Here is a 12,928-nt window from a genome sequence, read left to right as displayed (position 1 = left end):
GCTGTTTAAGAAAAATCAAGTTTCAAATACAAAGCATTTTCCCCCCTAAAAACAACACACTTTGTTTGTTTCACAGCACAAGAAGTGGATTTTCCTCACTGTGCCAAACTGCATTGTCAAAAAATATTTAATCCATCTGAAAAGTAATGGGGACAGGCTGGAGGGCAAAGGATTTTAATAATTTTGTAGAATAAAAAGGTTTTCCCATATCCAGCCTGGTTAATCCATCTCCTTTTGCAGGGGTTCAGTTTCAAAGCTAATAGCAGGAACTTCCTGGTAGAAAAATACCAAGCAAATGTGCATGTGCACTGCCTGAACACATTGCTTTGAAAAACCAGTTTTAGTTTAGATTAAATAAAACCACAGATATGCACTGAGTGTTTGCTTGGTTATCACCAAAGTCTTTGAGATTCCTCCATGAAGATGTGGAGGGAGCAAAGTGTGGACTGCAGGAGAAATGATACCCACTTCCTTGTACACAGCTGCCCTCATCAATATACAGATACAGGCATATACAGAGACCAAGGACCAGATGCCTCAGCTAGCGTAAATTGGCATAGCTCTGTGGTACCAATGTCAGTTTATACCAGCTGAGGATCTGGCCCATAAGGTCTCAGCATGCATCTTGAGCTGAGCGGCTTAGTGGCTCAAGACAGATCATTACATGCTAGAACCTGTAGTAGCTGCAGGCTGCACTATCATAGTAAAGATAAAAGTGACTCCAATATGCCTTATTTTATCACCAATTAGTTGCCTATGTGGCCCTCATTTATGCAGAGTTTGATGTCCATGGATGAAATCAAACAAGGACTAACCAAGATCTATGGGACCTTCCTTGTACAGTCTATTCTCTTTATTTTACAGTGCGTGCTGTGTGAGGTAAACAGACTATGCTCAGCTACTTAAGAAGACTATATAGGAGACAGGAGTTGCTGTATGTAGTATGCTAGTATTTGAATTATCCTGGAAAACATGAGGAAAGCTGCTATATTACTGTGAAAAGTATAAAAGCAAGCATCCCCAACACTGCGTTCTCCAGACCTGAATGCAATCCCTTTGTAATGATATTGTCATCTTCCATTTCTCTGAGTTATCTCATCCATAAGAGTGGATGGAGGGTCAGTGTGCCTTCGGCTATGAAAGAAAACCTCACATAACTCACCTGGTGTTAATCTTAATGATCAAACTTCTGGCTGCATATCAGCACTGACATTCAAGTAATGCTATTAGTCTACAAAAATGCAATAGAATTACCTACAGTCTTCTCTCACCTCTGGAGTCTTCACTCACAAGTGAATTGAGTTTGATGGTCTCAAACTAATATGTATTAGCTGTCTGCCTATACTGTGCCTGGCACTATAATTCACCCAGAAACGTTAAAAAGAAAAGAAAGTAGCATGGAATGAATCTATCATCTACTTAAAATACATTAAAATGCCTTAAAGATGGGAGTCCACAGAGTTTTAGTCTTGTTGAAAAAACAAGACGAATTCATTTCAAATGTAGTTTATTAAAAAAAAAAAAAAAGGAAAATCACCAACATATGTTGTTCATTGTTCTTGGAGGACTGATTATAGACAGATGTAGAAGCCAGTTCATTTGCTTTTCAATTCCTAATCATATCTCTACATAATCTCACCGAACTAAAAGACTGTTGTCCTTTTGCAGTTATACAAACATTCTTTGTGGGCAATTCTAGTACAGTGAATTTTTTTTTACATTCTGGACAATACAGAAAATAAAATAAGAGCTCCTACATGAGCCCTGACATCAAAATGTAACTTATTATTTCCTTTTTGAAATAAAGGCCGCTTTAGACAGCCATCTTGTAGATCCTATTGTGCGCTGGAGATTAGTTTGATTCACAAAGCCAATACTGAGGTAAGAAATATAGCTATGGTATTCAGCAAATATGTTTCCTGTGGAAATGGAAAGACTGGAGGGATGGAATCAGATTGATTCTGCAAAATTCAGAAAACTCATGAGCCTAAATTAATTATTGGCAGTTATAGAGCTGTTTGTGAAGATGCAACTTGCCATTACCAGCAATTACCACTAGGGGCATTAGTAAAAAGAGGTCAAAGTACAAGGAAAGTTGCCTAGAAATGAAGGGAGGGAACCGAAAAACACCAGTATAACAACAAGAGAAATTCTGAACTTCTGATTTTGGTAGTGGCGATCCATGATTTCTCTAAAACTTCCTCTTTAAGTCCAAACTGAAATCCACTGTCATTCTAGCTATTTTCCTCTTTTTACAGTTAAACTACTCTCTTTCCTGACCTAAATACCTACCCATAATTTGCCCTTTGACTGAGCTGGGAGGAGATAGATTTCATTCGAGCCTGTAAGACTTTCATTAAAGGGACACTCTCAGATTCAAAATCTTTGTCCCAGGAGGAAACCAGCTTCTTTCAGTGCTGAAAACTTGTAATCAAGTCATTGCCCACTCCTGACTTTGCCTTCCCCAAGGTTGGAGTTTAGTCTCTCTCCCAACACACCTGTTATTCACTGTCCCAGCCAGTAGATCTGAGACTAGCAGATCTTAAATAAAAAGGTGGGGTTACATCACAATTTTGTACAGTAGTTCAAACTAGCTAATGTGTAATGTCTGCTTGTTAAAAAGAAAGTGAAACGCATTCCTTTTTGAATACCAGTTTAGCTAACATTTCTTCTCATCCCAAACACACACAAATCAGTCAGTTCTCCCCTTAAGTATCCACTTGTGAATCACAGAATCATAGGACTGGAAGGGACCATGAGAGGTCATCTAGTCCAGTGCCCTGCACTCATGGCAGGACTAAATAGATCTAGACCATCCCTGACAGGGGTTTGTCTAACCTGCTCTTAAAAATCTCCAATGATGGAGATTCCATAACCTCCCTTGACAATTTGTACCAGTGCTTAACCACCTTGATAGTTAGGAAGTTTTTCCTAATGTCCAACCTAAACCTCCCTGGCTGCAATTTAAGCTCATTGCGAACAATTTTTCTCCCTCTTCCTTGTAACAAACTTCTATGTACTTGAAAACTGTTATCATGTCCCCTTCTCAGTGTGCTCTTCTCCAGAATGGATGTCTTCAAACACACAGGGAGTGTTGTTGGTTTGCCCATTGCCCATAAAATATTATGCACCTAAATCTTCAGTTTGGCTAACAAAACACTTGTAGGCCAGCTGTTGGGCTACAGAGTGCTCTTACTACCGGCCCACGTTGGGCCAGCTCAGCTGGGTTGTATAGCTTGGTGGGGGCCCAAATCTGAGGCTCTGATCCTTCCCCAAACTCTTTGCCACTTGCTTGAGAGGGAAGGGGAGACCTATGCATAAATCCTCTGTGGTCCTCACACAGTGCTTCCATCTCTCATGATTTTATTGCAAGTCCCACGATATTTGCTGTATTTCTTAATGCCTCAACTCCTGGAGTTAGGTGAGAATGTCAGTTTTCATTAACAACCAGCATCAATTTCTCCCCCTTCTGGTCACAGAGGAAAGCTTGAAAACGGGAGCCCAAAGGCTCAAACCCCAGAAGGCAAATAAAAATTGACCAAAATGTATTATTTTTAAAATTTTGTGATTTTAAGGCTAATCTCATGATTCTGGGGCGGAATGACTCATGATTTTTAAACACTTGGGGTTGGCAATGCTCTTCACTACATCTGTAAAATATTATTTGGGCAAAAAAGATTGAGCAGAATCTATTTAAATAAGAGATACAAGGTACCTTTTGATAGCACACAGGTACAAATACATCCAGACACAGTTACCTGTCCTACTTAGTTTCTAATCTATTTTACTTTCAGGTTCTCATGTATTAGCAATACTGAGTTGTGAACCCTCCAGAGGGAATATTTGTTTCCACTGGATCTTAAAAATAATAATGAAAACATGTTGGTCTGAGGAATTCTAAAAAAGCTCATTTTTACAAAGGCTAAATCTGGGGCCAAATTTAACCTCAGAGTATCCCTTTAATGCCACTCTGTTGTTCAGACAGAGATTTTCTACAGCGGCATGACTGCCTATCTCCTGTATTATTTGCAGTGTTGGGAAAGAAGAACCCACAGGTTAGTTCCTTAACATGGAGAACATAAGAATGGCCATACTGGGTCAGATCAATGGTCCATCTAGCCCACTATCTTGTCTCTGACGGTGGCCAATCCCAGGTGCTTCAGAGGGAATGAACAGAACAGGCAATCATCGAGGGAGCTATCCCCTGTCATCCACTCCCAGCTTCTGGTGGTCAGAGGCTAGGGAAACCCAGAATATGGGGTTTAATCCCTGATAATCTTGCTTAGTAGCCATTGATGGATTTATCTGCCTTGAATTCTTTTTTGAACCCATTTATATATTTGACCTTCACAACATCCCCTGGCAATGAGTTCCACAGGTTGACTTTGCATTGTGTGAAGAAGTACTTCCTTTTGTTGTTTCAAACTTGCTGCCCATTAATTTAATTGGATAACCCCCTGATCTTGTATTAGGTGAAGGAGTAAATAACTTTTCCTTATTCACTTTCTCCACACCTTCATGATTTTATAGATCTCTGTAATAGTCCCCCTTAGTCATCTCTTTTCCAAGATGAAAAGTCCCATCTTTTTAATCTCTACTCCAGGGGTAGGCAACCTATGGCACGCATGCCAAAGGCAGCACGTGAGCTGATTTTCAGTGGCACTCACACTGCCCAGGTCCTGGCCACCAGTCCAGGGGGCTCTGTATTTTAATTTAATTTTAAATGAAGCTTCTTAAACATTTTAAAAAAACCTTATTTACTTTACATACAACAATAGTTTAGTTATACATTGTAGACTTATAGAAAGAGACGTTCTAAAAACGTTAAAATGTATTACTGGCACGCGAAACCTTAAATCAGAGTGAATAAATGAAGACTCGGCACACCACTTCTGAAAGATTGCTGACCCCTGCTCTACTCATATGGAAGCTGTTCCATACCCATTATCATTTTGGTTGCCCTTCTCTGTACTTTTTCCAATTCTAATTTATCTTTTCTGAAATGGGGCAACCAGAGCTGCATGCAGTATTTAAGCTGTGAGCATACCATAGATTTATATAGTGGCATTATGATATTATCTGTCTTATTATCTTTTCCTTTCCTAATGGTTCCTAACATTGTGCTAGCTTTTTTGACTGCTGCTACACATTGAGCAGAAGTTTTCAGAGAACTATCCATGATGACTCCAAGATCTCTTTCTTGAGTGATAACAGCTAATTTAGATCTTGTCATTGTGTGTATATATATATATATATATATATATATAGTTGGGATTATGTTTTCCAATGTGCATTACTTTGCATTTATCAAATAGAATTTCATCTGCTATTTTGTTGCATAGTCATCCAGTTTTGTGAGATCCCTTTGTAATTCTTTGCAATCTGCTTTGGACTTAACTTTGGAGTAATTCTGTATCATCTGCAAATTTTGCCACCTCACCTTACCCCTTTTCCCAGATCATTTATGAATATGTTGAACAGCACTGGTGCCAGTACAGATCCCTGGGGGACACCACTATTTACCTCTCTCCATTCTAAAAACTGACCATTTATTCCTATGATTTGTTTCCTGTCTTTTAACAACTACTGATCTATGTGAGGCACTTCCTTCTTATCCCATGATAGCTTACTTTGCTTAAGAGCCTTTGGTGAGGGACCTTGTCAAAGACTTTGAGGGTATGTCTACACAACAACTAGACACTCCCAGCTGGCCTGTACCAGCTGACTCAGGCTTATGGGGCTCGGGCTGCAGGGATGTTTTATTGCTGTGCTTGGGGTGGGGTTCTAGGTCCCTGCAAGGCGGGAGGATCCCAGAGCCTGGTTGTCTACACAGCAATGAAACAGTCTTGCAGCCTGAGTCCTGCGAGCCTGAATTGGCTGGCATGGGCCAGCCGCAGGTTTTTCTTTGCTGTGTAGATGTACCCTGAAAGTCCAAGTACTATTTATCCACTAAAAGAACAGGAGTACTTGTGGCACCTTAGAGACTAACAAATTTATTAGAGCATAAGCTTTCGTGGGCTACAACCCACTTCTTCGGATACAATGCACTTCTTCGGTCGTAACAACAGACTGGATTTCTACATAGATTGCTTCCGTCAACGTGCAAAGGCTGAAATTGTGGATAAGCAACATCACTTGCCCCATAACCTCAGCCATGCTGAACACAACGCCATCTACAGCCTCAGAAACAACCCTGACATCATTATCAAAAAGGCTGACAAAGGAGGTGCTGTCGTCATCATGAATAAATTGGAATATGACCAAGAGGCTGCTAGACAGCTCTCTAACACCACATTCTACCAGCCATTATCCTCTGATCCCACTGAGGATTACCTAAAGAAACTACACCATCTGCTAAAAAAACTCCCTGACAAAGCACAGGAACAAATCTGTACAGATACATGCCTAGAACCCCGACCAGGGACATTCTATTTGCTACCCAAGATCCATAAACCTGGGAATCCTGGACGCCCCATCATCTCAGGCATTGGCACCCTAACATCAGGCTTGTCTGGTTATGTGGACTCTCTCCTCAGACCCTACGCTACCAGCACTCCCAGCTATCTTCGAGATACTACTGACTTCCTGAGGAAACTACAATCCATCGGTGATCTTCCAGAAAACACCATCCTGGCCACTATGGACGTAGAAGCCCTCTACACCAATATTCCACACAAAGATGGACTACAAGCTATCAGGAACAGTATCCCCGATAATGTCACAGCTAACCTGGTGGCTGAACTCTGTGACTTTGTCCTCACCCACAACTATTTCACATTTGGGGACAATATATACCTTCAAGTCAGCGGCACTGCTATGGGCACCCGCATGGCCCCACAGTATGCCAACATTTTTATGGCGGACTTAGAACAACGCTTCCTTAGCTCTCGTCCCCTAACGCCCCTACTCTACTTGCGCTACATTGATGACATCTTCATCATCTGGACCCATGGAAAAGAAGCCCTTGAGGAATTCCACCATGATTTCAATAATTTCCATCCTACCATCAACCTCAGCCTAGATCAATCCACACAAGCGGTCCATTTCCTGGACACTACTGTGCTAATAAGCGATGGTCACATAAATACCACCCTGTACCGGAAACCTACTGACCGCTACACTTACCTACATGCCTCCAGCTTCCATCCAGGACACACCACACGATCCATTGTCTACAGCCAAGCTCTAAGATATAACCGCATTTGCTCCAATCCCTCAGATAGAGACAAGCACCTACAAGATCTCTATCAAGCATTCTTAAAACTACAATATCCACCTGCTGAAGTGAAAAAACAGATTGACAGAGCCAGACGAGTACCCAGAAGTCACCTCCTACAAGACAGGGCCAACAAAGAAAATAACAGAACACCACTAGCTGTCACCTTCAGCCCCCAACTAAAACCTCTCCAGCGCATCATTAGAGATCTACAACCTATCCTGAAAGATGATCCTTTACTCTCACAGATCTTGGGAGACAGACCTGTCCTTGCTTACAGACAACCCCCCAACCTAAAGCAAATACTCACCAGCAACCACACATCACTGAACAAAAACACTGACCCAGGAACCTATCCTTGTAACAAAGCCCGATGCCAACTCTGTCCACATATCTATTCAAGTGACACCATCATAGGGCCTAATCACATCAGCCATACCATCAGGGGCTCGTTCACCTGCACATCTACCAATGTGATATATGCCATCATGTGCCAGCAATGCCCCTCTGCCATGTACATTGGCCAAACCGGACAGTCTCTACGCAAAAGAATTAATGGACACAAATCTGACATCAGGAATCATAATACTCAAAAACCAGTGGGAGAACACTTTAACCTGTCTGGCCATTCTATGACAGACCTGCGGGTGGCTATCTTAAAACAGAAAAACTTCAAAAACAGACTCCAACGAGAGACTGCTGAGCTGGAATTGATATGCAAACTAGACACAATCAACTCAGGGCTAAATAGGGATTGGGAATGGCTGAGCCATTACAAACATTGAATCTATCTCCCCTTGTAAGTATTCTCACACTTGCTTCTTATCAAACTGTCTGTACTTGGTTACCTTGATTATCACTTCAAAAGTTTTTTTTCTCTTACTTAATTGGCCTCTCAGAGTTGGTAAGACAACTCCCACCTGTTCATGCTCTCTGTATGTGTGTATATATATCTCCTCGATATGTTTCACTCAATATGCATCCGAAGAAGTGGGTTGTAGCCCACGAAAGCTTATGCTCTAATAAATTTGTTAGTCTCTAAGGTGCCACAAGTACTCCTGTTCTTTTTGCGGATACAGACTAACACGGCTGCTACTCTGAAACCTATTTATCCACTGGATCACCCTTGTCCATGTTTGTTGACCCCTCTCAAAGAATTCTAACAGATTGGTGAGACATGATTTCCCTTTACAAAAGCAGTGTTGATCTTCCCAACAAATCGTGTTCATCTGTGTGTATGATAATTCTGTTCTTTACTATAATTTCAACCAATTTGCCTGTTTACTGAAGAACTACTTGCACGAACAATGATTGTACTTCTTGTGAATATCATTATTTTGTGAGAGGGCCTTGCTAGATAAATATGTAGAGAGAGCTGACACTAACCACTCCTTAGGCTTCAGAGCATTTTTTTATTCCTGCTGTTATTGTTGAAGGCAACTGATAGTGAGGCCTGCTGGCAGGCACTGTGCTTTATTTGAGAAATGCAGCTCAAATCTGGAGGGGCAGAACAATCTGAGGGCTTGTTTACACAGAGCCGCAGTCCGGACTACAGAAGTTTGAATTGCAAAGAGCGCTAATATGTTGTGTTCTAATGCCTCTTCTAGACTCTCTTGGTGAGAACTAAAAGGTACCTAGTTCATGAACTCTGTTAACATGAGCGAGGTACCTTTTAGTTTGCACCAGTAGGGTTTAAGGGGGGGGGGGGGGGGGTGCAAAAGCATGGCACGTTAGAGAGCTCTATAATTTACATCCCTGTAGTGTGGACTGTGGCGCCATGTAGAAACCCCTGGATCATCAGAAACGAAGAATAAAAAGAGTACAGTAACTCCTCACTTAACGTTGTAATTATGTTCCTGAAAAATGCAACTTTAAGTGAAATAATGTTAAACGAATCTAATTGTCCCATAAGATTTAATGTAAATGCGGAGGGTTAGGTTCAGTTCCAAGGAAATTTGGAGACACGGCGCTTCCCCGGTCCTGCCCCTCCCTCCCAGAAAGTCCTAAGTGCCACCAAACAGCTGTTTAGCAGCGTTTAGGATTTTCTGGGAGGGAGGAGGAGGAGTGGAGACGCAGGGCTTTTCTGCTCCTCCCCCTTCCTCCGAGCACTTCGCGCTTAGGACTTTCTGGGAGTGAGGGGCAGGAGCGGGGAAGCGCTGCGTCTCCGCTCCTCCCCCTCCCTCCCAGAAAGTCCTAAGCGCCGCCAAACGGGGGGGGGGGGGAAGCGCTGGGAGGGAGGGGGAGGAGGCGGAGAAGTGGAACTTGTGCAATGCTCCTTTGTAAAGTCGATTCTCTTCCACAGAATCTTACAAGCAGGCATCCAAACGACGTTATAAAGGAGCATTGCACAACTTTAAATGAGCATGTTCCCTAATTGAACAGGGACGTAACATTGAAACAACATTAAGTGTGACAACGTTAAATGAGGAGTTACTGTAACTGGCTGAATGGTGGATCACCAGCGAAATCAGAAAGGTTCGGTTATAAGTGGTGGAGAGAGAAAAGAATAGACATCAGGTAAGCCCCCCCTCCAGAACATTAAGGAATGGCCTTTAGAATCACAATCTCAAAAGCTTCTGATCCATGCTCAATATTACTCTAAGTCAGAGGTCCCCAAACTGTGGGGCAAAAAGAATGAAAATTGTTGATGCCTGTGACCCAACATAATTATACCTTTTGACTAGAGTTTTCATAAAATACATTCTTGCTTATCCCACTTTACATAACTAACACTAGACACTGGCCTTAGTAAGCCTATGGCAAGGAGTGTGGGAGGTAGGGCAGAGGGTGGGGTGCAGGGGTGAGGGCTTTGTCTGGGGGTGAGGGCTCTAGGGTGGAGCTGGGGATGAGGGGTTCAGGGTGCAAGAGGGGGCTCAGGGGTGGGGCAGAGGGTTGGGATGTGGTGGGGGTGAGGGCTCTGGCGGCGCAGGTTCTGGGGTGGGGCTGGGGATCAGGAGTTTGCGGTGCAGGCAGGCTGCCCTAGGCTGGGGCTACAGGACTCTCCCCAGCCCTCTCCCCCCGCCAGCAGCAGCTAGCTCCCCGCACGGGCAGGAAGCACGGAGCTCCAGGGGAAGGGCCTCTCTCTCCCTCTACACGGAGCTCCAGTGGAAGGGTCCCTCTCTCCCTGTTGGCAGCAGCGAGCTCCGGGGCCGGGGGAGAGGCCCGCAGCAGCCCTGCAAGCCCCAACTTGCTCCCATCCCCTGTTCCAACTCACCCCATACCTCTCTCCTCTCCAGGTCCTTGCTGCGCGGCCCTTTAGAGCTGCTGCGCAGCAACGATCATTATAATTTGAATTCGAAATGTGACCCAGTGCCTGACATTCTGTGACCCAATGGGTCACAACCCAATACTTCAAAAAACACTGCCCTGGAAGGTGCAGAGGAATGTTCGAGGGAGTGGGGGGGGGGTGCAGCTGGGGCCTGGGTCAGCCTCCATGGGAGGGAGCGCAACCCACCTCTGCTCCTGGGCCCGGCTGCTGGCATCCTGGCTGCTGGCCCCACACCCAGGGCCCTGGCTGTGGCCAAGGCTCCACTCCCAGCCCTGACCCTGACCCCAGCTGTGGTCCCAGCCTCGGCGCCCTTATCCCGTCCACCTTTCCCCCGGGAGCCGTGGCCCTGCTCCCAGCTCCGGGGTGGGAGTGGGGAGGGGGAGAGAGAACTGAGACAGAGGTAAGCGGGGGCATGAGGTAAAAAGTTTGGGGACCACTGCTGTAAGTTTTACCCAAATGTATGCTATCAAAGAATAATCAGCAATCTCACGCATATTTATGATTGCAGCAGCCCTATTTAGAAAATGACATTGAGATGAACAAGAGAAAAAATGAGATTTCTCATGAATATGGCAAAAAAGACATAGGATCATCAGACAGAGCAAGTTTGTCTCTCATTTTTTTCAATACCCGTACTCTAAATCCCAGCTATTGTCTTAAGAAAGAGACAGACATAGTTTTTTCCATGCATCAGAACAACAAAGAATTCTCTCTCATCACCAATCCACAGTGAGGACTTCACTGTACTGTTTTTCAGAAAGAAGCTCAGGGGAAAAAAAGAGTTTATAGACACATACTTGCAGAATGCGGTCTCCTTCTCGGATCCGGCCATCTCTGGCAGCAATGCTGTTTGGATCAACCTGCATAGGACAGTATTCAAAAACTGAGCATGAAAAGGTCTTAACTTCAAACAACTCAATTTGTAGAATTTGTAAAAATGCCATTGTTTACATTGTGGAAAGACAGTTTAAATCTTTATTCAGTCAGATGAACATAGCAGTTCTGCGAATAATCACAGAACCTTGTTATAAAACAAATCTAAATACAGAGAGGGTTGAGCTGGTGTATGATTTTCAGAACAATATTTTTCCACATGACTGTCAAGCACTAACCTTCAGCTGTCATAGAGCAGAGTATTAATGACAGAATTCTTAGGCTCTGGAAATTCACTTTGGGCTGAGGTGATTTTGAAGTCTTGCTAATGAGTGGTTGATATCTCCCCACAGCAGGTCTATGTCTGCTTAAGGAGATGGTATAATCTCCTTTTCTGAAAACATTTATTTTTAAATGATTGTATCAGCTATCAAGCTGTGGATTTTTCAGTTCCCAAAGAATTACAAGAAAAACAAAGAAAGATCTACAGTATAGAGATCATTCATGGATCCTCTACACCGGGTCTGATTTAAGTTGCTTAATTTAAAATTAGCTTAGCATAAATAGCTATTTAGGGCTCCATTAACAGTTTATCAGAGTCACAATAGCTCATCCTTGAGCAATGACCTGCTCTTCATAGGCGCAATACTATCTATCACCTTTCACTTGATGGTTATCTTAAACCATTTATTTTACCTTGTCATGCCAAGAGCAATTTTTCAACCTAAACATTTTGAGCATTGCATTTGGTTTGCAGGTTACATCTTGTACAGATGTTAGATATTATTTTCTTATTGTGCATTGCAGACAAAAAATGAGTCTGAAGAGTTTAATCAAGTATGAAAGACAATACAATTAAATATATTGTGACAATGTTCCTCCTCTATCTTGGTGGGTCCTGAGCTTATTGGCGGATTTTCTTGCCTCAGAGATTCACCATGTGGGTTGGAGAACAGCCCAGAGACCTTCCCCTCTGGAAGAACCCACAGTCCAGGTCAATTGGGAGGTTTGGGGGGAACCCAGGCCTGCCCTCTACTCCGGGTTCCAGCCCAGGGCCCTGTGGACTGCAGCTGTCTATAGTGCCTCCTGTAACAGCTGCGTGACAGCTACAACTCCCTGGGCTACTTCCCCATGGCTTCCTCCAAACACCTTCCTTATTCTCACCACAGGACCTTCCTCCTGGTGTCTGATAACACTTGTGCTCCTCAGTCCTCCAGCAGCACACCGTCTCACTCTCAGCTCCTTGCACCTCTTGCTCCCAGCTCCTCACACACACACCACAAACTGAAGTGAGCTCCTTTTAAAACCCAGGTGCCCTGATTAGCCTGCCTTAACTGATTCTAGCAGCTTCTTCTTAATTGGCTCCAGGTGTCCTAATTAGCCTGCCTGCCTTAACTGGTTCTAGCAGGTTCCTGATTACTCTAGTACAGCCCCTGCTCTGGTCACTCAGGGAACAGAAAACTACTCATCCAGTGACCAGTATATTTGCCCTCTACCAGACTCCTGTACCCCACTGGTCTGGGTCTGTCACAATACGCAGTGTTGTTGTAGCTGTGTCGGTCCCAGGATAT

General features: G+C 43.6%; 1 protein-coding gene across 1 annotated transcript in view; it reads right to left on the bottom strand.

Moving 5' to 3' along the window:
- Nucleotides 1-12,928, bottom strand: part of PDZRN4 (PDZ domain containing ring finger 4) — a 110,748-nt gene that overhangs the window by 11,848 nt on the left and 85,972 nt on the right. The window contains exon 5 of the mRNA XM_024201089.1: nt 11,282-11,344. Within this exon, the coding sequence (XP_024056857.1) occupies nt 11,282-11,344 (63 nt within the window). The remainder of the gene's footprint in view (nt 1-11,281; nt 11,345-12,928) is intronic.

This window comes from Terrapene carolina, unplaced genomic scaffold (genome assembly GCF_002925995.2).
Source record: "Terrapene carolina triunguis isolate 2854851 unplaced genomic scaffold, T_m_triunguis-2.0 Scaffold68, whole genome shotgun sequence".
Lineage (NCBI taxonomy): Eukaryota > Metazoa > Chordata > Testudines > Emydidae > Terrapene > Terrapene triunguis.
The sequence above is the reverse complement of the archived record's forward strand: the minus strand, read 5'-3'. Positions and strand labels throughout refer to the sequence as shown.